General features: G+C 45.4%; 1 protein-coding gene across 1 annotated transcript; it reads left to right on the top strand.

The window, feature by feature from the left end:
- Window positions 1–25,342, top strand: LOC126048953 (phospholipase A2-like). Its single transcript, XM_049824550.1, has 5 exons — window positions 1–10,785; window positions 12,604–12,884; window positions 15,985–16,150; window positions 21,813–21,919; window positions 25,107–25,342. Exons 2-5 carry the CDS (start codon window positions 12,842–12,844, stop codon window positions 25,268–25,270), a joined length of 480 nt encoding a protein of 159 aa, XP_049680507.1. The 5' UTR covers window positions 1–10,785; window positions 12,604–12,841; the 3' UTR covers window positions 25,271–25,342.
- The last annotated feature ends 1,410 nt before the right edge of the window (window positions 25,343–26,752 follow it).

The following is a 26,752-nucleotide window of genomic DNA, read 5'->3' as shown; positions in this document are numbered from 1 at the left end:
TGATATGTTCACACTGATGTTGATTTAATTGTTGATTGAATCCACCAGTTAATCACCAAACTGATGTGTGTTTTGGAGTGCTGGCTGGGTGAGACCAGGAGTGTGCTGGAGTGGCAGTGCTAATTTTCTGTGATGCCTCCGCTCTGCCAGAGCCTTCCTGCCTACCGGTGATACTGATAGCAGACGTGGGAGAACTGGTTCCACAGCCTCTCCAAATCCTTCCTAAGTCTCAGCCTTGCACTGGACTGTGCTCCCTTACCACTTCTCATTCTCTAGTTTAAACGAACTACTTGTGTGGGTGATTGTGATCCCAGTGACTTCATTCAAGTAATTTCCCCAACCCTCATTAAATTGCTTTGGTTGAGAAGGGTCAGGTTTGTCTTCACCAGAAATAAGCTCTGCTTTCCAAGTGCTTTCTGGGGCTGCTGCAGTAGTTTCTTTTGCAAACAAATCCTTTTTGTCTTGCACTCAAGTGACACATTTAACTAGCTAGTTTTGATTTGCATTTTGATGTTTACTTCCACACAATAGCAGCAGTGGTATAAAACCATAGCATCTGCCCAGTGCTAGAACTGCTTGGGTTCACTAAAGGTCTTCGAGCTCTGGAAAGTGATTAACAGTCCACAAATGATGAGGACATCCTGAATGGTGTCCGTAGCGGGATGCTGCTGAAGGAGTCGCCCCTGCCTACAGAGTGCTGAACTGGGAGGTGAGGCAGGAGGGCTGCCGTGGGAAATGAGCAGTCCCTGAGAGTGGGTGACAGCTTCTGGAGCAGCTTCACCATTCTGCTCGAGCCACTGCAGACCTGCCCAGGAACAGCACTCGGACAACTGTGCCAACCGTGCGAGGGACAGCGTGGGCAATACTTGGTGATGCAGCAGCCAGGGCTGTCCTCCGTGGGGAGCACAGGGAGGTGTGTAGCGTTATGGGGAGAGGAAGCCAAACCTGTTCTAAAGCAGACAGGTGTGTTTTATCTCCAGCCACCTTTGTGAGCGCCAGGAGTGTCATCATCCAGGCAATAGACTTGTTCTTCCCCCTCTGTGTCTCCTTGCTTCCTTCTCCCAGCTCCCGTACTGATGCTCCCTTCTCCATTCTCTCTCTTTTTCGTAGCCTCTTTTACCACAATAAATAAGCTAGCTACTCACTTCAGAGGCACACTGGGCCATACTCGGAGGACCTTAAGTCTCTGCATCCCTGTTACACACCCAGTTGGGTGCGTCTGGAAGTCTAAAGCCAGCTAACTGGAAATGCAAGGCACGTGAACATTTGTTAGGGCATGCAGCTATAGCCATGTATGCCTTTAAAGCACTGGCACCCTTTTTAACGTGGCCTGGATGCTGTTGGTTCTGCTCTGCCAGATGCTCAGCTTATGTTTTAAATTCTCTGCATCCAGTATTTACAGAATGAGAAATAAGACCTTAGTTTGCAGTAAAAGATTTACATTGTATGGTCTGGGCTAAAGGAGCTCTTGTTCCTGCCAGCTGTCTGCTTCTGTTACATTCCCTACCCTGGGTCATCTTCACCCCAGGAGATGCCAGTGTGGAGCTGATAGCTTCTTGATATCTGGGCATTGTTTGTGTTCAACAAGCTGGCAAGGAAACAGGGATCAACTGATGGAGCAGTAAAGAAAACCCACGTGGTGCCAGCATACACAATGCAAGTATTCTGGTCTATAGGTAAAGACAGTTTGTGGGGAATTTTTTTCCCCATTTGTCAGAGGCTGTATCATATATTCAGCTTAGGTTTTTCCTTTATTGCTAGTAATTTTTAGATTAACTGCTAGAGTTTCTAGAAATTATGGGAGTCACCTTTTTCTTCTTACCGAAAAGATTTTCAACAAAGATGTCACTGATTTCAGGCTCTGTGACCCAACAGAAAATCCTGTGGGTTATTTGAAGCGGTGAGAAATAAGTGGGACAAAGAAAGTCACCGACAATGAAGATTCAGGAAGATGAATTTCAGACAAAGGTAATGTTTTCTGTAGATTTCCTATTCTGGGATGTAGTAACTTGGGATATGAATAAAAGATGCAGGAAATAATTACTGTTCTTCACTTGACCCCGTTCAGCCTTAGCTGACGTTGTGTTGAAGTCGTAGATAGTTGGGCATATCCTGAGATGAGTGAAGAGCACCTCTAGAATGCTTAGAAACCATAACCTAGAAGATAGGGAGCAATGGAGCCATTATGTAGAAGGAAGGATTCTTTGGTTGGGGCAAGTAGTGTTTTTAACAAAAGAAATTGATACAGACAATAGCTAGTAGTACTCCACATCCACTGGTGATAGGACAAGAGGTAACCAGCTTAGTTTGTAGTATAGGAGAACTAAGCTGATGGACAGGAAAAAAAAATATTGGTCTAGGCATGCTTAATCCTGAGCTAGATGATTATTTGTCCCTTCAGCCCTACACTTATATTCCTCATTCAAGCCATCTTCAGGAAAAAATTTCACCTGCCTAAGGGCTCATCTACTGAGTGTTACCAAGAGACACCATTTCTGAGGGACTTTCTTGGCTTATTCCGTGACAGAATTATTTATGAAATACAAATACCAAAAAAGGTAGTTGAACATGGACCCTCAAATGAGCATTGTGAAATTTGGTGAAGATCCAATTACTTATTTTACCTGAGACATTGGCTCAAGATGTGTTGTAAAAAGTCACTTCCATGGATTTCCCTAAATTCTTCATTTATTGTATTTGTTTGAGGTGTATTTAATTTGGGGCTTGTTTAATCTAGTTTCTCAGTGAGACAAGCCTGAGGAAACTATGATGTCTATGTATTTATGATTATTGTCCTTCCTTCCACTTTATAACTTTAGAATCTATTGGCCAGTTCAAGCCAGAGTTGCTGAAACACTCATTCTTACAAGGTTCCTGTAAAGAGGCCTCATAGAGGACGGGGACTCTGTTAGTGCCTCCACTGAAGGAAGCATCGCCATCTGAGTGCTTACTAAACAGAGTGGTCCCTTGTCTAGGTTACAGTTCATGTTCATTTCACCTTTTTTTTTTCTTTTCTTTTAAATCATTGGTGTCACTGTTATACAATCAATGAGGGGTATTATGTACTGGGACTTCTTTAGGTGGTTTTGCAAAGGATGAATGAAATACATTGGGACTTGCTCCTCCTGGGTTTAGGACAAACAAAAGACTAGGCTTGAAATCCTGCACACGCTTGAGTGATGCCATGCAGATCTGGTCTGTAAAATTCACAGTCACGTCAACTGTTTTGAACCTTGGTGCAGCATTTTAAGGAAGTCTGTCACTTGGTGTAACAAAGAGGCCCTGATTCACTGTTCACGATACATCTCACATTAGATTCCAGTCCCATTTACAGCATTTCATGTAGGGGTGAAATGAGACCGCACATACTACTCGTAGCCCAGAATTGCTGTCTTTTAGACATTGATGAATTAGTTCATATGGAGTGACATTAAAAAATTGTCATAAATAGGAGAATAAGGGCAGATGTTTGATATGCAGTGAGACTTCTTTTTGATGTTTGTTATGTTGAGTCAGGCTGAAATGAAAGTGATCAAAGGAAAGCATCAGAAATTAGAGATGACAGAGAACTTGACAAAAGCAAGGTTTGGAAAATAAGTCTGAACTGCAAATAATAAAGCTGATATTCCTTCTGGCCTTGCAGGAAAGAAGACAGCTTCATGTTAGTGATACATTAATATCTGTTCCAAGATGCTATTCTTCTTGAGTTTGTTCACACAGAAGTGTTTGTCAGCTGCTTCCCTAAAAACTTCTTTGAAAGTTGCCTCTGAATGAGGTTGGTTAAGTAAGATTTCTTCCTTCGTACTGATTTCTAAGACAGAATTAATTATCTTTCAAATAGGAAATATTTGTTTCTCATCATACTGTTCTTCTAACAATAGATTCTGCCTTATGTGAATTCCTTGTGTCTTACCAGAGGTGCTTCATGCTTGAGCTTGCCTTTGTTCTCTGTGTCTTTATTTAAGCAAAGTTCTTTCTAACCAACAAGTGGCTTCTCTCAGACAAGTTCTTTGAACTCTTTCCAGCTCATGCTATTGAACGCTGCACAAATCTTCTCATAGTGACAAAATTTAACAAACAAGAAGAGGACATTAAAGTCATGAGCAGTTAAGCCCAGAGAGAGAGGAGCTGGGTCTGACAAGAAATAATCAAATTTAAAGAGACTTCCTAGCATCTCAGTGCAGTGGTGGTAGGCACTTTATGTGCTCTGTGGATATATGAAGCTGATGTAGTAGCTCTCATTCAAAAGTTACAAGGAAATGCTGTGAGTTCAACTCTGGTATGACTGGATCACACATTTAAAGACTTTAAATAAAAATCTAAGTTTTTAGTGTTAGACGTTAATTTTGTTTCACATCTTGCCCCGAGTCTTACAGAAAAATAAGGAGAAACTTTGGGACTTTGTTGCTTACCTACAGGCAGTGGTATAGGGAATTTGTTTTGAAACCATGTTGTGGTTTTCAGCTTACGTGTTTTGTTTCGTTTTGAGGGGGTTTTTTGTTTTGTTTTTGAGGCAAAGAAAATCTTAGTACATGATTATAAGTAAGAAAAATGTCTCCCCAGAGATCACTGCACTAACACATTTAATCTCTAGGATTACATTGCTTTGTAGATTGCAATAGTGCATGGAGGTTGACAAATTCAACTTGTCTAAGGCTTTATCCTGTGAAGACTTATGAAAATACTGGTGAAGGGAAAGTGTCAGCCAGTCGAGCATTTCCAATCCTTACTTTTTCACAAAGCACCCTGCCATTATCCTGTTAATATCAGACTTCCAGTTAAAGATCTGTATGATGCTACAGAGACACCTGAGAAAATAGCACAAGGGAGCCCTGAATATACAAGGAAAAATAAATGCACAAGTACAGAACTACAGGTATGGGCAAAAACTCAGACTTGACATCCTCTCTCCAGTCTCACATGTAGGTAGCAAGAAGTACAAATTCAGAAATGTTCTTCTACTAGCCAAGTACAGTAATTGTAGCCAGAAAAGGTATGCAGAGAAGAAAATGAAAGAACCCCCCCCTTTTTTTTTTTTTTAAAGAAAGTAAGCAATGACTCAGAAAACAATATTCTGGTCGCATCTGGCATAAACATAGTGTAGATAAGCAAAAATTAATTTGGTAGTAGTCTCAGAAAAAATTATCCCTGTACAAACAGGAAACAAGGCACCAAACATGCAATTTGGCAGTGGTTGAATGTGTGAAGGCATGCTTAGTGCTATGCAAGAGATGATAGCAAATTTGCTAAGCTAAATTTAAACTAGACTGTGGCCTATCACTCCACCAGGGAAAGCCAAACTGCAATACCAAGGAAAAGTATAAAAGTTAAAATATCAGGAAATATAGAGATTACTGAGAAATATGTTTTGATTGATGGATGTATTTATTTACAGTTAAACTTGATAAACAAGTGGTAAATTATGCCCTCAGTAGATCTACAAACAAAACAAGTGCTACTGGAAAAGCATGCATGCAATTTTGGCTTTTCTGTAGCAAAGCTGCAAAAAAATTTAATGTTTTTGAAAGAAAGCAAGTAACATCTTCTGGATAAGTTACTCCAAGAAGTAGACTGCTTGTGTCACTCAGGCTGGCAGAGCTTTATGGAGTACTTATTGAAGAAGAAAAAACAATAATCTGCATTGCTAAAGTAATGGAAGCAAATTAAGCAAATAGGCAGAATCCTGGTCCTGAAGTACATAGAGCCAGGTAACCAGCTCTGATAGTCCTAGAAAACTCAGCTAAGATGCATGTTTGCCTAGGCCCAAACAATTTAAACGAAACACTCTGAAGAGAGTTGACTGCTGGATGTATGCAACAAAAGAAAAATGATCTGATTTGGGGAAAAGCCATGATATTCTTACAATTTTGTGCCAAAAATAAATATCACCAATTTGGATGGAGTCCTCCGTTACCATGTTAAGAATACTAGTAACAGGACAGGGGTTGAGAATGCCCCTGGGGACCTGATTTAGGGAATATATGAACCCTCACAGCACAGTAGCTGTTACATTACAATGTCATCTACCATGAAAATTAGTATGACTGTGAGGACAACTGGTTGAATGGTTCTTGTGTCTCGTAGGAGCAACAAAGCAAAACTAGAATGTTTGAGGAATAAGTGCAGCATCATACATACCTGGCAGACCTGCTCATCACCAGGGTCTATGACACAAGTCTGGAAAAGTCACCTCAAAGTCACCTCCACATGTCTGGAGCTCTTGTCATATTGTAACATGCTGCCTGCCCAACAGGAGAGTTTGAGAACCAAACAAATCTATGTCCTCAGTCCAACAGCAGTGGGAGTAAATATAAATCAAGCAACCTGTGAGCTAATTTACAGGCAGAAGCCAGGAGGAAGCTGTGAGTAGGCAAAGAAGTGACATGAGCTTTACCAGTGTTCACACTTGTTCTGCTGACTGGTGAAAAGAGAAGCCTCGTCTTCTTCTCGCATGTCCCAAAATATCACTATGGATTGAGTGTCCAGTATAGCATCACTTATGAAGATACTGACGCCTTCACTAGATCTTACATCAGAGAGTTCAGGACTGATTGCCACACATATCAGAGCTGTTTGGAATGAGAAGAATGTCTTCAGGCAAAGGTTGATGCTGCTTACTGTGCAAATATGACTGTGATAAAGATCAGGGACTTGATGTCCAGTGGGATATGTGTATGGGGACAAGATGCAAAGACAATGCAAATACACAACTTCCAAATGTACAATGGAGCAAAGTGGGAAGGATGGGTGGCTTAAACTGTGGGAAAATGCACTGACGTTGAATGCAGCCATTTTAACTAGGGTTTACGGAGTTGACCTACTCTTTGCTGCCCAGCCTAGAATGCCAAACACCCTACGTGTATTTACCTACTTCTTTATCACTGAAGATCTTTTTCCCACTAACTATACAAGCATTCTTATTGTAGGCAGTTTCTTGGTGTGCTGGGAACTGGGTGAACTCCTGAACTCCCAAGCAGTGATTGGCATCCACAAAGTGATAAGGCATTTCAGCAGGCGCAGCCTGCTATCTCATTCCACCACATCACAACCGACAACATTCTAATGACAAATTAGCACTCAAAATTATAATTACACTATCTATGTCCTTCTGTGTGGTCTTAAGTTTACTGTAAATACCAGGACCGGTATGAGAAACAGCCAGGTAAAAGTTGAAATTTTCCTATATGTGTAAGCAAAAGGCTACAGGAAATCATAACCAAAATGCCTTGTCAGGATTATTTGTTCAACATAAAAGAGGCAATTTTACTGGGAACTGAGGAGATATCTATGGGGCTCTGAGCTTCCCACATTGGCAATTCCTTGCTGTGGCTTTTGAGGGCTGTTGGTCGCAGGAGGCACTAAGCTATTCAGCATTCAGAGCACAGCAGCATCCATCCCTCACCTAACCCATCCTTGGGTGCAAAGGTACAGGCTTTGATCAGATAAATCCTTGTCACAAGGGAGAAAAGGACTGGCGCTGGGACCAAATGTGGTAATTTACCCACTACAAAGGCACAAAGCCTGAAGATGAGATGTAATACACACAGCATGCCCTCAGCCGGGGGCTGGTCAGACTGGAAAGAAACGGGAACCAACGAGGTGACCACAATGACCAGCTCAGAGCGTTGCCTTCCCAGCAGAACAAATTGCAGAGCAGTCTCTTCCTCCTGAAAGGTGGAGCTCTTTTCACTGTCCTGGTGTTTTTTCCTTCTCTTTGTTTTTCCAAACCTTTTAATATAGCAAGTATGAAACGCAGAAGACAACAACTTCCACAGCAGTGAAGAGGTGATGAGTCATGAAACAAAACCAAGGTGGTGGTAGCAAATACAAGCGTTGGTGCAGGCGTGTATACATGTATGGAAAGAAAGAGGTTTTGAAGGGCCTGTGGAAGGCTACTAACTGTGTAAGTTACAGTATTTGAACCTGGGCTTGATAATTCAGATGACTGTGATTGGGGAAGTAGTAAAAAGTGTCCCAATAGGGTACTTTTATCAATATAAGCTTAATCATATGTCTCTGGGGGGGTTAACAAAACCCTGGTCTGACGAACAGCAGAGGGATTCCAGGAATGCTTAAAAACTTGCCATATGCAGCACTGGTTGATGTCAAGAAAAGAGAGCAGCTAAACCCTTGTTCTCCAGTGCCTCTCCTAAAAACCTACAGCATTAGCCTTGAGCTCAGGGCCAACCTTCAGAAGGGCTACAGGAAAGCAGATCGTGAATCATCCTAGTAGTACCTTCAGGGAATGCTTGATTTCACATTTCCTGTAGGAGTAGCAACACCACCTAAAATTTTACCCATTGTTTGCTTTCTCTTTATATACTCAGACATCAAACATAAAAGACACTGGTCTGTACACTGGATGCATCCTAATAAAGCAATCTAGGTAATGGAGCAGAGGTAGGATAACATATATCCTCTTTTCTTCAGGAAGTCTCTAATTGCCCATCCTCTTAAAAGTGGAAGATTCAGAGCTCTCAAGTGCTTCGTGATCTAAACAGGACCGACTGTTGTTATGAATGGAGGCCTTCAATAAAAAAGCACTTTTCTGTCTCTGTTGGTACCTGAGGCTTGAGGTAGTACCAGCATGAGTCTTCAAGCTATTTATGAAGTTGTAGGTGAAAGTGGTGGGTTGGGACAAAAGGTGAGAGGGGAGAGGTGTGACAGGGCAAGTGCAGAAGCAGGAAAACTTTTAGCATCTGAAAAAAATGAAAATGAAGCCTGAACAATGGGGAAATGAGAAGCTAAAAAAGCAGACAGCATTTGGAGGAGATGACAGTGCACAGTGAACTCCATAGGTAGACAGCACTAGAGTATACTGGCAGAGCTGAGTGAGGATGGTGGTCTAGAGTTGTCAGGGTTGAAATGTACTTGCCAACATGGAATAAGAATTTTATGTTCTTCTGATCTGTATTACGCCTTCCCCACCCAGGCCATCCCTTCCTCTGTCTCCCAGGAGGAGCTATAAACACCTCTGTTTACATTATCTTTACAACTAGAAAAGAAAAATGTAATTTTGCTCTGTTGAGGACTGCCCATGAATTTAAACGACAGACTTCAAAACACTGACACATCAAAACAAGTATTTTAATGGGCTTGGGAGTCTGGCTGACTATCATGAACCTTGGTGCCACTGGTATGAACTGGTATCATGGGTCTTCCAGCTTTGTCCCTGACAGGAGTTCCTGTTAAATGGACACAGACATTTATGTTAGCCATTCCTTTTCAGGGAACTCAGAGGCACTTCAGGAATTTGTCTTGGGTATCAGAGTGTACATCCATCTTTGTGCGTGTGTGTGTTTCCTGGGCCTCTGATCGGATGAAGCAGCCCAACCTCTTGGTGAATCTCATAAACTAAGCAGCCTGAGGTGGTGTCAGTATTTAAATAAGACACCTTTATCCAGCCTGTTCTTGTTTTAGGTGTACTTCAATTCTGGTAATATATCCTCTCTTCTAAGTGGGAAATGTCACCAGGGCTCTAAAACGAAAGCCAACTGTCTGAGGGTGCTCAGCTGATAACATATGCCTGTTTTCACCCATCCCTTTGCATCGCTACAGGCAGTACTCAAGGCAGCTCCAAGGAGATGCTCTTCTCCCTGGTTTGTACTGGTGGCAATACCCCCAGGTGGTGATGGCAGCACGCTCCGCATTGCCAGGGCGTGCTGCGTTTCTGATGTCCTGGCTACCTGTGGCCAAGGGACATTGCAGTCTTGAAAACCTTTTTGGAGTCATGGCCCTATTGCCCTGACAGGTCCACTACGTTATGTGACGTCCACCAAAGCCCAACGGTTTCTGGAGGGCACAAAAGCCTCTCCGTTCCCGAGCGAGCCTCTCACCAGCAGCAGGACTGCTTGCTCTGCAGCAAAAGGGGAGTTACAGGCAGACCAGCCTAGGAGGTGGATACTTCTGAAAAGCGTAATAGGTAGTGTCACTAACACTTGGGATAATAAGGCTGTTAAAGTCAGAAAAACCTTGACATTTCCAGTGATGAGAGAATGAGGCTCTTGAGGAAGAACAGCCTCTGTGGGGTGAAGGACAGCCCAGTTTCTCCAACAGCATCTGACAGCTTGAACCTTATTGAGTAAATGTCATTAAGAACTGTGTAGATCATATAAATTCTTCTCCCCTTCAGCTGAAGGCTTTTCCCTTAATAGTGTCTTTCAATAACAAGAAGCCCAAGAGCATGAGGTAGTATCATCCCTGAGGGGCAGCTGCTCTGGTGGTGCAAACCGAGGGAACTCTGTCTGCAACAGAGCTACTTCATCTGAAGAAATAGCCCTCCAACAGGACGGCTTGATTGCCCCATGCAAGTGACCTGAGGCTCAAAGTAAGTTCATTCCCTATGCAGTTTTGGAGAGCGAGTAGTCTGTATAGCTTGGTTTGCTGAGACGGTATCAATACCCTCGTGTGCTGCCTCTTGCTACTAGTAAGAAGCAGAGCTCAAGCAGTTAACATGCAAAATTCACGTGAAGGAGTGAGATCAGGGAATTAATTTTATTTCCCTAAACAGTAATAAAAATGCCCTCATGATCCCAGTGCACTTGCCGTAACCGTAATATGATTAGCACTTAATACTGTTTAATAAATATGCTGATTAACTTAGGCAACAGTAATCAGTAATTGCACAGATAAATAACAAACTCAACCAGTCAGCAGTGTGAAACAGTCATAAGGAAACAATACATTAATTCAGCTTTCCATTTTAAGGTTGAATTTGGGCATCCTTCCTTAATATCCTGCAGAAGTCTTCTTCAAACATTGCAGATACATTTGGCTGTCAAAAGGGTCTGTATTTCTTTATTTTGTATTTATTGCTCAATGGGGGGCAAAAAACTCCTCTATTGTTTGGGGGGCTATAAGAAAGGGAAGAATAGAATTAAACTGTAGCCCGAAAATTTGTAATGCCTTTTTTGATCAGGTTTGTAGTTCAGGAAGGCTTTGAAATAAAAACATTAAATGTAGGTTTTCAAACCCAAATGACTGTGATATATCCAAGTTATAGACTAGACACTTTGGATGCTCAAAGGCAGTTCCCCAGGCTCAGGGACCCTGGGAATCCCGTAAAGCATCTGCAGAGGTTCCTCACACCTCCCCCTTGGTCCCCACTTAAGGACGGGGCCTGCCGGGTAATCTGTCAGGGATGGAGCTTGCTCTGACAGGGCGTCCCGTTCGGCCAGACCCCACGCGGTGTTTCAAAACCTGCCGCCTTCTTTGCGCTTCCCATTTTGATGACCTGCGTCCACGGAGCCCTTGAATACAGCACACCCGCCCTCCAGCATCCTCCTTTCTCAAACTTATATTCTTAAGGTTAAATATTAGCCAGCAGCAGCTCACATACATAGGATTTGGCTTTATAACTTGAGTAAATGTGTAATTACCGAAGGGAGTTTCCGAGGGACGAGGTGTAAGCTGCGCGGCTCCTCCTGGGCCCCTCCGACGTTGTGGAGGAGCCGGGGCACGGAGCAGCCATGTGAGTGGTGTGTTCACCCCACCTTAAATCATAAGATTTACCCAAATCTGCCATCTCGTTTGCTCTGCATCAAAGGCACCCAGTATGTACTGCATCTTGAAAACTTGCTCGGTGAAGAGTGCCAGCTGCTGGAGCAGGGCTGGTCTCAGCGGAAGGCACCCAGGGAAATGACTTGGTGCTGACCTTTGATTCGAGTACCAATATTTAGCAAGCAAATATTTAAAACCACGCCATTAAGAAGGGAGGCACAGCTTTACCATGGGGAACTCGGGCAAGGGGTGCTGCTGAGGAAGGGACAAGCAGCCTTCATCCCCTCCTCTCCCTCTCCCAGCAGAGCAGCCAGCCCTGCCCATCATGCCCACACTGGGGAAGGGGCAGATGCTTAGACCCCGACACAGCAGATGGCTGCTGTACCAAGCAAGGCAGGAGATTTAAAGCCCTGGAGGGCTGGGTGAAGCTGTTTCAACCCCAAAGGCAAAACAACCATGGCCGTCTCCCCTGCTGACGGGTGATGGGGAGGTCACCTTGCCGATCCAGCTGCCCGGTGCCACCAGAGCACAGCTGGCCCTGGGGGACTGTCCCCAGCTGCTGGTCTGTTGCAGTGGCTGGGACCCACATACTGAGGAGTCTTCAAGAAATCAGTTGGTGTCAGTCAGGTGCAGCAACAGGCCGAGAGGGTGGTTTTTTTCCCTTGGGAGTGGCGCAGAGTTAGCTGTGTTTGTCAGTTTATAATTAGATACTTGCACCTAACAGTATTCTTTCTGTTGGACTTTTATAGTTTTGTCTCTTCTTTTTTAAACATGAAAAATAATCACTCTTAAAATAAAATAATTAAAAAAAAAAATTTTACCCTGGAAAGAGTGATCTATAAAAAGAGAAAATCCTTGCCAGGGGGACGCCACAGCAGCGAGCCCAAGCCACACAAAGCCCGGTTGCGGGCTTCCCTTTTTTCCGCAGCTACTCAGAGGTTAACCAGGGTCTGTAAGCAAACAGCTTAAAGAAGGAGCCCGGCTTAGTGCCTGGGTGTCTCTGGCTGTCCTGGGGACCGCCAGCCTAATGCCCTTCCAGCAGCCCCTCCCTCCCAAAGGCGATGCTAGGCAAACAGAGCCAGCCCTCGCCCTCTCCCCATGCAGCGAGGAGCCCGCTGCGGGGACGGACTGGACCGGGGCTGGGACTCCGAGGCATCGCAGAAGAGGGTGTTTCGCTTCAGACGGGCGCAGAGCCATAGATATATAAACCCTGGAGCAGCGGCCCAGGAGGATTGTTAAGCACGCCCACACCTCGGCTACGCTCGGCAGCGCGGCAAGGTGCTGCCGGCCATCCCGGCGGCCGAACCCCGGCAGGGTACAGGAACACGGGAGCGATCTGCCCATGGGCTCCCGCCTGCTGCTGATGCTGATGCTGCTTCAGGCAGGTGAGTACCACCTCTCGGTCCCTCTCCCTCCCCACGCCTCTCCCCCCGTCCCGGGACAGGCTCTCCCCTCGCCGTCAGCTTTGCGTGCTTCGAGACAGGCACCTCAGTGTGGTTTGGCCAAGTGAGAAGAAAAAAAGCGCCACTCGACTCTTTTTGACTTTATGGCGAGGGGCTGTGCGTGCGAGCTGCCTGCCCGCTTCGCTTCCCTGGTGGTTTACATAACTGGGGCTCTATAAACGTGGGTCGTTTTCTTTTTTAATAGGTTTTTGCTATGAAGTTGTTGGCGTCTGTGTTTCTTCATAGAAATACCCTGGTTTTGTAAGCAGTTTTCTATTCATCTGAATTTTTAAATTTTTAAAAAGCCTGTTAAAAAAAGCCATAAATGTCTGCTAACATAAAGCCCCAACACACAGAGGCAACTGGCAGGTCTGAGGTTATACCTGCAGTACAGTTTTAAAATAAAACCCCAAACCTTGCCTTAATCTACAGCAAAGGCTGCCCGTTTAAGCAGGAAATAGAAAATGTAAGTTGTCAGATCCAGCTCCGCTCACCTCCCTGCAGGTATGTTCTCTGCTAAGGTGCCCCGTTAGTAGTATAACTAATGATTGGACATGTTCCTAATGGGAGATGTGGCTAAATGCAGGCTGCTGTGGAGACTCAGACTTTTTCAAGGCTTTCCCAGCTGCGTTGGCTTGGCTGCCCAGCATAGAAAAAGCAATTTCAGTTCTTGGTCAAGTTATTAGCTGTGCACCTGAATATTGAAACGTACTTGCTGGGGCTGACCTCTCAGCTGCGGCGACCCGCCGTTGGGCTCAAAACCCGGCTGGCTTTCAAAGAATGAAACAGGTACATCAGAGGCTGCCTGGATGCCCGCGTTATTTCAAGCTCTTGCAGAGCACGCAGCCCTAAGCGCGCTAATTGAGTCTTTTGGACTCAATTCCCTTTGGGGCTTTCTCTCCACTTTGATGAGCAGCTCTGCACTGTAATTACAGTTCCTTGATCCTCAGAGATATCCCCAAAAGAAGAATGGCCTTTCTTCTCCTAGGTGAGGTGCAGTTACCTTACACCAGCCTCGGCTGTTTTCAGCCAGCAGCCAACAGACCAAGTCCAGCAGTCCTGGTTTAAGAGGTCAGTGAAAGCTAAAAAAAAATGCGAGCTGCTCGTCAGGAGGCGTGAATGCCTACAAAGAAGTTTTTGTCTCCATTGGAACATTTTCAGGGTCTGCAAACAGCAACAGGTTGAAAAAGCATGATTTTTAACGCCAAATCCAGAGCAGCTCACTGCTTGTGATTTCCCCTGGGGTGCCCGAGGGCTGAGCCCCCTTCTAACTCCAGAGCCCCGCTGTTTAGACAAGGGAAATAGGTCGTCTCTTTAGTTTCAAATAACACCCGTCTAATGTGTTTTTAGCACAAAACCCGAACACTCAAGTAGTGTTTAGGTGAGCAGCGTGGTTACTTTTTCAGGAATGTGCATTTAATCCCCGAGGAATGCCCCGGGAAGCATAAAGAGGCTGTACGAAACTCCGAGCCGGCACAGTCCGAGGCGCCGATTGCTGGGGCAAAAATGGTGGAGGGCAGCGCTCGTTCCTGCTGGGGACTCGGGCTGCAGGGATGGAGCAAAAGTCTGCCTTGTGCTTGCTGGAGAGAGACCCTCGTTGTCCTCGCCGGGGTTTGGATCAGGCTAGGAGGGTGAGCCAGCCCAGGAGATGCAGGGAGAGGCCCAAGCAAGGGGATTAGAGGCTAGGTTTTAAAAGGAAATCAACTGTTTTAATAATAGTATTGAGTCCTCGGGTGGTTTAGGGGATTAATTAGTCCGTGTTTGCACCGCACTTTGAAGAGGTCAAGCACGCTGCAATAGCTGGGGGCAAGTGGCAAAGCGACGTCGGTGGTGGGTCCCCAGCTCCCAGGCATCACCTCCCTCTCAGTCCAGGCGTGCCACAAAGTTCCCCCCCCCTTTTTCGGCAGGCTTTTCTTTTTGGAGCGGCCGTGCACAGGTGGGATGAGCGGATGGGTTAGGCAGTTGGTCTGAGGGCTTTGATGCTACTGGTGAGTAGCTTTGCCGGCCACGATAGAGCAGAGCAAAGTGCACTTGGTCCTTCACAGCAAACCCAGGCATGAAATACTCCTATCTGCCATATCGTTAACAAGATGAGCATCAATGTCTGCAGCTGAGCATCACAGTGGTTTGAGTATTAGGGGCAGGGTACTCTTAGTTTCCATAGCAGTTACTGCAAGGTAGAGTCTGTGGTTTCTAAGGGAGTTGCAAATTAGCATGTGAAATTACAACATTGTTTGAAAGATTTGTAACTCAAAAAACTCCAGACCGGTTTGGGCGGCCATCCGCATGCTTCAGCTGACACAGAGCTCCTTTTTTTTTTTTTTTTTTTCCAAATTAATGCAGCCAACCTGATGTTACGACTTAAATGGAATGTAATAACAGAAGCAGATGTAAGTGTTGCCAGCACTTCCAAACGCTCAAAAGAAAGCCAATATACATATATCTTGGCTAATGTAGGCACTGTATCCTTGACAAAGTATGCCTTAGAGGCTCAGGGACTTGTAGCTATCCCTCTACACAAATTAATAATATCACCAGCATTTTTCATCTGGAGAATGGGTTAAAATCTCCTGAATAGTAGGGGAAACTTGGATAATACAGGACATCTTGGGCAACATAGAAACCTCATTTTTTTCCATAGAGCCCAGGTTAGGTCTGGTTATGTGCTTGTCCTCTGCTGCTTCACGTCCCGCTTGGGACCACAGCGTAGCTAGTAAGCGTTCCCAGGTTTGGGAGCTCTGGGGAGCAGTGAAGCCCAGCTGGTTCTGCATGGTGCTGGCACAGGCCCTGCAAAGCTTAACAGCTTGGGCTCCGTGATGTGCAAAACCGGGCACACTGCTCGCCGGTGCAATATAGCTGCAATCACAAGCTAGTGCGCCAGAGCTAGTGAGTCTTGCTTGAATTGAGCTCCCTCTGCAGAAATAGCCTGCTTGGGTATTTCTGCGTCCTCCTCCTGGTTACCCCAGCCTTCAGGTAAGGGCTTCAAGAAAATTGGTGTCAGGCGTGTTTAATCCTCATGTGTAGCCATGTCCTGTCTTTGCAGTTTGGAAAGGTGCTCTGGGAAAATCCCATTCACTGCACACCCGAGGAATCATCGAATTGGCAGGAGCTATATCGTGTGGCACGGGACGGTCTCCTTTGGCATATATTGGCTATGGATGCTACTGTGGACTGGGAGGACAAGGCTGGCCTAAAGATAAAACAGACTGGTAAGAAGAAGCTCAACTATGTGCCCAAAAGCGGTGCAAATCTCCCCGCTCTTCTCTGTTCGTACTCCTGTGACTCCATGGACTCGTTACTGCCTTGTGGAAAGGGAACTTAGTATATATGAACAGCACTGGGGAATTGTGAGTGAGGACTCACGTGTCACTTGGGGTTTGAATGAGGGTTTAACCACCTTCTAGATGACAGCAGAGCTCTTGAGACCTCATACTCTATGGTGGTGGAGGGCAAAGGAGGAACCAGGATATGATTTCATGAAGTAGCTGCATGTTTATTCATAGTGAGCAAGCCCTGCCTGAAAAAAGGGGAGTGACCAAGGTATTTGGAGAGTTATTGCACCCAGGTCCTGAAAATGGCAGCAATGGGAATATCACTGTTTATCCTCTGGAAGAAATCTAGATCATTGCAAGGAGTAATCAAACCTGTTGCCTCGATTGCCCGTTAGTTCACAGTGAATCAAGGAAGAACAACAACAGGGGAGGGTATGGTGTTATTTTCCCTCTTCTTTGTTAGTGGTGAAGATGCTGTGCTTGTTAGTCCCGAGGCTAAAATCGATTAGTTTAGGAGGTGTTGCAATCAAAGGTTTCTTTCTTGTAATTTGCAATTAGCGTACATGTAAATCTTGAGCATGGTGGACTTTTGTGTGCTCTGAGCCTTTTATTTGCAGACTTGTCTGGTTTTAAACCTCAAAGACAGAGCACACAAGTCTATCTGTTTATCTACAGTCAACAGGCCAGGTGCTACCGATAAGCAAGCACTGCTTTTAGGGGGAGTGAAGGCAGCGTGCAGATCACTGGGAAGGAAACTGAGCTTTCCAGAATATCCAGCCATTGGAGACATTTCGCATTGCTACAAAACCGAACTCTTGCTGAATTGGCAGGACAGAAAAGGGCAAAAAAGGAAGAAAAGAAGGATGCCAAGGTTAAAGGCCAACTCCTCTGTGGGCATAAAAGAGCAAGCGTCCCCTAAAACTAGTGGAGATGTCTTCGTTAATGCGGCGAGACATTTCATTCCCAAAGCTGTCTCTTCACATCCCTGGTTTATACCTATGAAACATTTAATCTATGAAATAGTCAATACAGGACTTACAAATAATGAGTAACTGCCTACAAAGTGTCATAGCTTTCAGGTGTAAAGATTTCTTTTAATTTTCAGTAATATCTCTTGACCTGCTTATCATCACTTACAGCAGTGTCTGTAAAGGTGTTTATTATTTTTGTTAGCCCTTTACCAACTCTCATAATCAGGTCTTTAAAGTAAAACATGACTTCACTAATTTGGAGTACTCCTTTTACCAAAGGGCTGAGTGGAGTCACCTGAAAGCTGTGTTCCATAGACTTTGGGTGACCCCCAAGTTTCAGTGACTCTGGGAAATGCGAATGGTCAGCACTCCTGAAAAACAGATAGAGTAAAATATGGCCACGTGTTTGTCAGCTGGTGTTTCTGCTGCCGTTTGATTTCCATGAGATATGGATTTTATCTTAATGGCAGAAAATGAGACTCTGCAACTGGAATTGGCTCAAAATACCAGATAGTTTGTAAAAAGGAAGCTTGATCCTTTAAGTGCATTCATTATTATTCCTTAGCTGCAATGCTTGACTGCAAAAAGCAAACAAACAAACAAAAACAACAACAACAAACCCCAAACAAACAAACAATCAAAAAAAACCCCAAACCAAACCAGAAACGTATTTAGATTTAGCCCTAAAATTTTCCATTTTATGTTTCCTAAAGGAATCTTCTGCTATCTGTTACTGAAAAGGAGTGCAAAAATCAGTTTGGTTGAGTACCCCATGCCTGTGAAAGTGACCACATTATTTTCCATATTTGCCATTCTAAAAAAGAAAGAAGCAGAGTGGCAAAACTACTGGCTTTGAGTGACATACACTGTTTGAAATGACTCACCCCCTTGACACTTCTAGGTTTGTTACTGAGACCCCTACAAAAGGAGTAATTTTCTTGTGAGTAATTCAGTCAATCTGTCTAGACATGGCTAGCCTGCTTCTAAGCACCTCTCTTTTATGGGAAAAGAAAAAAAGCCTTTGAGTGGGTAATCCTTTTATAAGGTTTATTTCACACACCGACTTTGATGTGGAGTTGTCAGTAATTACCTTTTCTCTTTTGTTCCACTCTCACAGGCCCATCACTTCAAGACATAATAGCATCTCTTCCGAAGAAAGTCAATAGATTTGTTTCTCCTTCCCCTTTCTGTTCCCCTGGCTTGCTGCAGAACCCATTTTGTAAAGGAGGACCTGAAGGTGCTCAGCACCTCCCTGAAAACCCCAAATGCCATGAAAGGCAGGGTGGCGTATATGGCTCATCTAAGTTCTGGCAAACCCATAGGGAAGAGTAAGATTTCCCCTCAGTTGCTGTGTTAAAGCAAGACAAAAGGACACACAGTGGTGGTTGTGCTGTTGACATGACAAATACAACACGACAAATTCTTACCTTAATGGCATTTGCTCAGCGGCAGGGGTCTGGCCAGCCGGAGCTGTCTGTAGCCATTACAGCCGTTTGGTAGCCCAGAGGTGATAAGTAGGTTGCTTACTAACTAGATGATGCACTTGTATTTGTTTTCCATACCTGTTGACCAGTGCTCTGCCATAGTGTTGGCTGACTCTGTTTGCGTTGCTCTAACCAAGTGTTAGCAGGTTATTAAAAGCTTAACGCCACACTCTGACCCAGGTGCGGGAAAGGGCATTTTCAGACAAGATCAGACCATCGAAGGTGGCAAAGGACGACGGTAGGTTTCCTCACTCTTCATTCCCTGGCAGTTCTTTCAGAGCATCTGAAAGAGGTGTTTGTAACATGAGGCAAATTCTTCTTGCTTTTTGTTGGTCTAAGCTACATGTCACCCCGCTGCAGTTATGGGTATCGTCAGGAGGAACTGGTGTAAGGGGAAGCAGACTTATGCCCCAAATCCTGCGGAATTTATGCAATCCCCCTGATTTCACCAAGGCAGCTAAGGAGCAGCGAGTTCTCACAGCTAGCTAGCACACCTCTCTCGTGCTCATTTGCTTGTCCATGCCTGATTCATAGACCCTCTTTTGCCCCCTCCACGATCCGTTCTCACTTCTTCTCCTACCTCTTTTTCTGCTTGTTCCCTCTGGCTCGCCATGAAGAGCAATTTCATTCCTTTGGCCCACAGGCTTCTAACTCCTCCCTTTGCCTGTCTGCCTTTGCGTTGTTCCTCCTCCCCACGCTCCTCCATCACTGACAACTTTACCGATCTGACTGCTGATTCACTCTTCAGACCTCATAAACGCTGTGATTTCTACAGCTGGCACTCTGCCTCAGCTCAGCCCGATTCGTGGCTGTCCACCATGGCCTCTTGTGCTCTGTCCCCCATATATGAGACACCCATGACGGGACTGCTCTGCCATCTACCTCCCTGAGGACAGATGAGGCCGTGCCGCAGCTTAAGGTACGTTAGCCAGGATGCCCTCAGCTACAGCAACTCCTCCAGATGACACGTGCCCCGGTTGTAGCTCAGTGCATAGTCCATCCCAGTCATATCATATGGCACATTCCATAGGGACTCATACACTGGAGAAAGCTGAGACTTACACACTTTCTACAAGGCTGCGAATTCTTCTCTCCTTTGGTCTTTCACTTCTCAAGTCTTCAGGACAAGCCCAGGAGTGAGGTGTTGCTGGATCAGTAAAGATCTGACCCTCAGCCTCTTAGTGCCGTCATGTCCAACAGAACCGGTTCCATGGGCTGAATAAGGTCTTCTCGATTACAGCAATTGCTGTAACTCTTTGTGGGAAAACTTCTAGATACGTATATCCCATAGGGCTTAGTCCCATTCTGAAGTCCTTTGAGGAGCTGGCATGGAGGGACGTACCAGTTTGCTACTGCTAACTTACATTTCTAGGTTTCACAATGCAGTGAGCAGTCTGGTCATAATCATTACACAGGTTCCATCTTCGCAAGCTGAAAAAAAAAAGGCATTTAGTTTGTAGACTCATCTGTGGGATGAAATTGCTACTTTAACTACTAAATCGGGAGCTCAGTCAGCAGGGAAAGCACACCGGACTAAATTCAGCCTGTGTGTAATCACAGGGGTTACTTGAAGGCTGAATTTGATCTGACTGGTCTGATTCTGTTGTGTCTTTCCCATGATTCACCTGAGCTAGTTGCAGTCGTTTTATTAGAATTTGCATCGGTGGTGGATCTCCTTTGCACTTCAAAATTTGTTGTTCTTTTCCTGGGCTTTATCACCTCACACAGCCCACCAGCCCTCCTATCTGTAAACCAATTTCTAAAAGGGCAAAATCCTCCTGCAGCAGAGGGTGATGAAGTTTGAGATGCTCCTGAGCTCTCGGGTAAGGTACCGGCAGCTCCCAACGGGTCTCTGGAGAAGCCCTGCTTCCCGCACAAGGGACCTTTATCCTTCTTGCAGGTTTTTTCCACTTTTCCAGAGGGATATAATGTTGGATCCTAGAGTGTTTTGCAGACTTTTATTGGCTTTTCAGGTACACTGACCTCAGGCCTTGAAGGTCTTCAACTGGATTTGGGCAGCCAGCACAGACATGCTCCCTTTTGGCCAGCTCATCCGTGTCTTGAAGATATTTACATCTAGGACTCCAGAGCTTCTCTAAAAGCTGTCTGCTCCTCCTTTACACCTAAGATCAGTCTGCCTTGATGCTTCCCAATTAGTAGAGTGGTTTCTCTGTAGAGTCCCAGTGATCTTGCAGGGACAGCTTCTGGAAATGCAGGAGCTCACTCCTCTCTGGCTCCAGCCTCTGACCTCGCATCCTCGCTCAAACAACCTTCATTTTCTGGCAGAGAACCTCTCTAAGTGCTGAATTTTTTCTCACTGTATTTTGAGTCACTGAACTACCAGAATAAAATTCAAGTGGGGTCAAGTTTTCTATAAATTCTCAAGTAATTTATAGTGGGAATCATCTCACTGACTAGTGTGTAGGACAGAGATCATCAGGTGAGCTAGTCACCCTCAGCCCCCTCTATGGTCAATGAGAAGCAATTGCACTTTCAAATGCAATGTTTTTCGCCTACGTTAGATCTCCTCAGCACGATAATACGAACTGTGCCCCAGACATGCATAAAGGCAGCATAGATCAATGCCTTAGATGGAGATGTTTACACTTAGGGACCTGAATTTAACTGATATGAATCCCGCCATTGAGGCTGATGAGTTTGTAGCCAGCTCTCAGAAACTGGATGGGTCAAAGAGCACGTGGCGGGTCCAGGTGAACTGAAGAGATGGAGCTGCTCGGTGATGCTGAGGAAGGTGAAAACCATCCCGACTCCAAATTCTGCGATGGCTCTAAGCCTAAGCTGGTGACCCACGGTCATGCACCTCACAGTAACGCTTCAGCTCCGTTTCAGTGAGTGGGATTATCACGTGTTGACCACACCTGCCTTTCTGAGAGCAAAAGCTCAGGGGAAGAAGCATGGTGGTTATGGGACAAAATATAGCTTTAATTTGCTCCTGAGCCATGTGAATTTTCAAAGAGATGCCAGGACGCTTGGTTCATCGACAGACGGTTTACTGACAGGCTGGGGCAAACATTGCTGTCCTAAGCGGTGCGTGAGTGGAGCACTCCTGGAGTTCGAGCAAACACCCCTGAGCAAAACATGCAGGATGCCTGAGTCCAAACTCTACCTTTTATTCTCTCCCAGGTGCTGCCACAGACACGACTGCTGCTATGACAAGGCAGAGAAGGAAGGCTGCAGCCCCAAGGCGCAGCAGTACCGGTGGGCATGTGAGCAGAACGCCGTGCGGTGCGGTAAGGAAATGCTCGCTCACGTTGGGTTTGTTTCGCTCCCTCCTCTGCAGGCGCATAGGCTGACCTAAGGGCTTTGTGGGCCTCAGAGGTAGGTCTGTGTATGCCGAGATGGTTTTAAAGCCCCTTTGGGCAACGTCTGTTCTCCTCTGAGCTCTCTTCCCATCCCTTGCCTGGATCACTGGCCTTGCCAAGAGTCCCCAGCTGGAGCTGGGAGAAAGGCTGGAGCCCCAGCACCAGCTGTCCCAGGTAACTGGAGTCCACCCCAGGCTGAGGAGTGGGACCGGGGGCCACGGAGACAACAAGCCGTCTCAGTTTGGCACGGATGCAGATGCCTCTCCGGAGGCTCTCTGTCCACCTGCATTAAGCACACCTGCTCCTTACCGATGCCTTCCCAAAGCTGTGCAATGGTCTGCCTGTCACCACTTCTGCAGGGGTGGTCTTCCCACGGCAGTTTTGGCCCTCCATCCGGTGGGACTGTTCACCGTTTTACTTACCATTATGTACTGCTAGAGAAGAGCCATGCTATTACACATGTCTGTAAGACAGGTTAGAAAGGGTGCCAGCCTGCATCTTTGCCTCGTGTGAGACTCCAACCTAAAGCCCTAGGGCTCCAGCAGGGATTTTGAAACTTGCGGAGTCAAATGCTCTCGAATGCCGCAGGCATACAGTGAGTGTGGGCTGTGCTCAGCTCTACAGCTGGTACCCAGTCAAGAAGGTCTTGAATTGCACAATCACAGCCCGTCAGTGTCTCACACCAGTTTGTTTTGACATACACCAGATGACTTGAGTCTTAGAATTTGTCGCTTCTATTTCTAAGTCTCCAAAAAGTCCCTGATGGTAAAATCCATTGTAGAACACTTCTAAAGTTTGAAAAGAAACATGTGAGAGTAAAACTTGTCCCTGTACCATCAAAGCTACTTGCCTGAACATTAAAAGAGTGTTTCCACCTTATCAGAAGACCATATTCTACTGGTGCAATCCTCAGCCTCTCCAGCCGCTGAAAATCTGCCAGCAGATACGGGATGGGTCACAGCACATCTGCAGTTGCTCTTTTTCCAAGTGCCAGAACAACCTATTAAATACAAAGAGCCGGCTAAGGAATGTATTGCTTTAATGTGTAACTTCTCTCCCTCTCTCTTACCCATATTTCCATAGCTGACTGATATTATCTGCTAGCTATTGTTATCTGAACACCCCCCCCCCCCCACCTAAACTGTTTCTTTTTGCTGTGAAGGAACAATCCGAGTTGCAGATGTGAGGCGTATCATCGAGTCCACAAGACACGTGCAAAGTCTGTCCCATAAGGCTTGCACTGGGCAGCTGTTGTTCCAGCCTGGCTAACAAGCATGAGTTAAACAAATGCCATTCATTCCTTAACTGATGTCCAGGCAATGCCTGAGAAGCATCCATCGACTGTTCTCCACAAGCCCTCGGCAGGCTTCACTTCCCCTGACATCCCCCATGGGGAGGAACAATAGAAATGTGTTCTGAAGGCAAATTTCCCACCCCAGGCTACAGTACAGCAGGTTTTACTGAGGTGTGAAGGTATATTGTCTGATCCCATTCCAACAAAAAGGGATGAAGAATTAAATTTCCAGGCATGCTTGCTGGGCCTGGGGTAGTGATGTCCAGAAACATTAGAAGCAGAACTGCTTGCACTGTCCTTTCTATGCAAAAGCAAATAAATGCCTGTTGCCTGGCACTGTATCATAAACACAGATATTTTCAGGTAAATTAAACAGAAACTCATTTTACCCGGGACTTTTCCTCCTTTTGCTACCGTTAGGCAGTTTTGTTCATGGAATGAAAAAAATTGGCAAAACCATATTTTTCAGTCCAGAGATGCCATCACATGTAGGCGAATTCCATTCAATAAATACCCGGAATATAGAAAAGGATGTAAGTTGTGGGGGCTGGTCAAAAAAATCATTCTGCTCTAACAGAAACGACTGCCAAGCCAGAACTCTTGTACTCACATTAGACTGACGGTGGTTGGCACGGCACAGGAAGAACTCAAGCAGCAGAGGGCAAGGAGAAAATCGAGCAGGTCTGGTAGCTAAGAAAAAAATGGACTTAGTGCTGAGTCCTCATCCATGGGACCCTTGAAACACTTTTTATCAGTAAACGTGATTTTTTTCAGAAGAGCTTAAGAAATATGGGGTCTTCTTATTTATCAGATACAGGGTTGATCCAGCAGAGTCCAGTGAAATCTGGAAAGATTCCTGTACTCTTTGCAGTTGGTTTTGGAGCAAAGCCCATGTGCACTGGCATGAAGTCACACTTTAAACTTTGCCTAGTGTGGGGTTTGGCGGGTGTTAGATAATCTATAGTAGCAGCCTCAAATAAACAAGGCACTGTGCTTTGAAATAATATTAGCCCAACGGCTGCATTTAAGCCACCTATAGGTGGGATGGGGTTCATTAACCCAAAATCAGCCATTTGCAATATAGCCACCTGAGCTAGTTGCTCTGATGGTCCTTATGGTCCTTACCTAGTCATGTAGTCATATAATGGCATTATAAATAGCTCCACACATATAATTTTGATCAGCTTCATTAGCTGCTGACTCACAAAAATCAGGTACCCGACCCTGCTGTGGAGTTCCTTGGCTCCTCTGCAGTGATCAGAGAGATGTAAGAGCAACTCATGGAGCATGAGTGAAGGATGCCCGGTGGGTGCTTCTATACCCTCAGGTTTCTGAATGTTCCTCTAGGAGACTCTTCCTTTCAAAGCAGCATTTTTATCTTGTGAAATTGATCTGATGTGCACAGGGAGGAGTTAAAAGGGAAGTTGTCTGACTGAGGGAAAATGGAATATTTTTAGCTCAGGCTAAGCTAAAATAATTTTCTTTTTCAGCTTCGGCCACTGAACTAAACTCCCATTGTTCACACAGTTCTAGAAGCAGGGAACACTTTGTCCTGGGCAGATTTTTATAAGCATTGCCAATTTACATTTAGCCGCTACTTTCTGATGCTCTTGGTCACAGTTAAGGTCAGACCTGTTGACAGAGACAGGACAGGGGAGGGTCAGGTCCACACACAACACGACATGTTGGTCCTTCTCTCTTCCTGCTCCCACAGCCTCTGTTCCCCAAGTATTGCTTTATTAGGGAATTGTTCCTCTTAAAACTTTCTTGACTTCAACTGATACAGAACCTCTCATCCTCCGCTCACATTTTCTTTTGCAGATAACCTGACAGACCGGTGTGAAAAAATGGTGTGCCTGTGTGACCAAGAAGCAGCCAAATGCTGGGGAGCAGCGCCGTACAACCCACACTTCATCCTCTGGCCAGACTTCTTATGTGGACAGACTCATCCCACATGCCATTTCAGATATGGGGGGGCAGAGTAGTCTTTTTAGGACCTTTCTTCTAACCCTTTGAATCTGAATGTGCTGGAATAAAATTTGACCTCTTTTACCAGAGCTAACAAGGATGTGAAAGAATTTGTATCAGGCTAGGTTTTAGGGGAGAGACAGGGTAACATACATGCTGAAGTAAGGATAAGATCCTGCTCTGATCGCAGCCTTTGCAGAAACAGACGGTTTGGTCTGCGGTGCAGTGGAAACACATTACCCATCACCAAATGGCTTTTTTGTCCTTTCACATTGCCTGACCTTCAGCTCCCACACATTCGCACATGATATGGAAAACATGTAGAGACTTCTGCTGGACTGGCTTGGGAAAAAAAAAATAATAATCCATCTCTGTGAAAAGATACACTGGCCTTTGAAGACCTGAGGTGTGCCAGTCTGGGAGTGACCCACTTTATTTTCCTGGACCTGCAGGAGAGGGGGACATCAAAGAGGGAGGATGCCTCATTATCCCTTAGTTGTGCTCAGAGAAGTTCTGCTTCCTACCAGAAGGAAAAGCAGAGTCTGACTCAGCGCAGGGCTCCATCCTTTCTTGTCAGGGGTGTGGGGTGTTTGTGCGTTTCTTAGTTTATGTAGCCAGCTGTCTTATCCCTCATGTTCCTGCCTTACAGCACTGGGGACACTTCTGAGGTGTGTTCAAAGGTAAGCAGAGTTACACCAGGCTATTGCTGTTGCAAGGCCAGCAGGGGTTTCTGACTTCTACTTACTAGTAGGCGCACCCACCCATTGCAAAAGAACATATCCTTCTCCTGCTACACATGCTTCAGAGCTGATATGCTGTTCTCCCATACACATAAGAGATGCTCTCCTATATTGGCATAACCCCCGCTCACTGACCTGAGAATCAATTATTGCCATGTCAGGAAACGGGAGCTATCAAGAACATTAGTTACGTCAAGCAAATCTTTCATCAGTCCTTTTTTTTAAAGGGTATTAGAGGCTTCTATTGAAACACTATGTTTCCTTCTGGCAAAAGTAAACCAAAATCCCATTCTTTCAGCCAGGGATAGCTGTGTTCAAGTGGTCCTTCTTTGCCTCTTTGTTGCAAGCCTGTAAACTGGAGCAAGCCAACGGGACAAGAGCCTCTATACCGAGAGGCGCAGACAGGCGGGAGCCATGGTTGCACCCCCAGAAGCAACGTGTTCGATTTCCTCAGGTAGTTGTTAGCAGCTGGGGGGGCCTGGGTATGTCAGACTCCTTCTATCTTTAAAATAAGAAGTAATGGCAGGGAAAGACCCAAGGTACCTCATCAGAGTCTAGGTTCGGAGATATGTGACCAAAATAAGTGGGGTTTTGGCAGGTGATAATACAAATTTCTTCACAAAAGGCTGTTTTGCTCCTTGCTGGAGGGGGATGCTGAATGTGTCACTGTGGCTGTCAAAGCTGCAGGAAAAAGAAACAGACTAACAAAAATAAAAATGCCAAAGACAACAGGTACTGAGGCAAAGGCTTTTATTCCGT

This window comes from Accipiter gentilis, chromosome 21 (genome assembly GCF_929443795.1).
Source record: "Accipiter gentilis chromosome 21, bAccGen1.1, whole genome shotgun sequence".
NCBI classification, from domain to species: domain Eukaryota; kingdom Metazoa; phylum Chordata; class Aves; order Accipitriformes; family Accipitridae; genus Astur; species Astur gentilis.
Note: the sequence above shows the minus strand (reverse complement) of the source record. Positions and strands in the feature narration are given on the sequence as shown.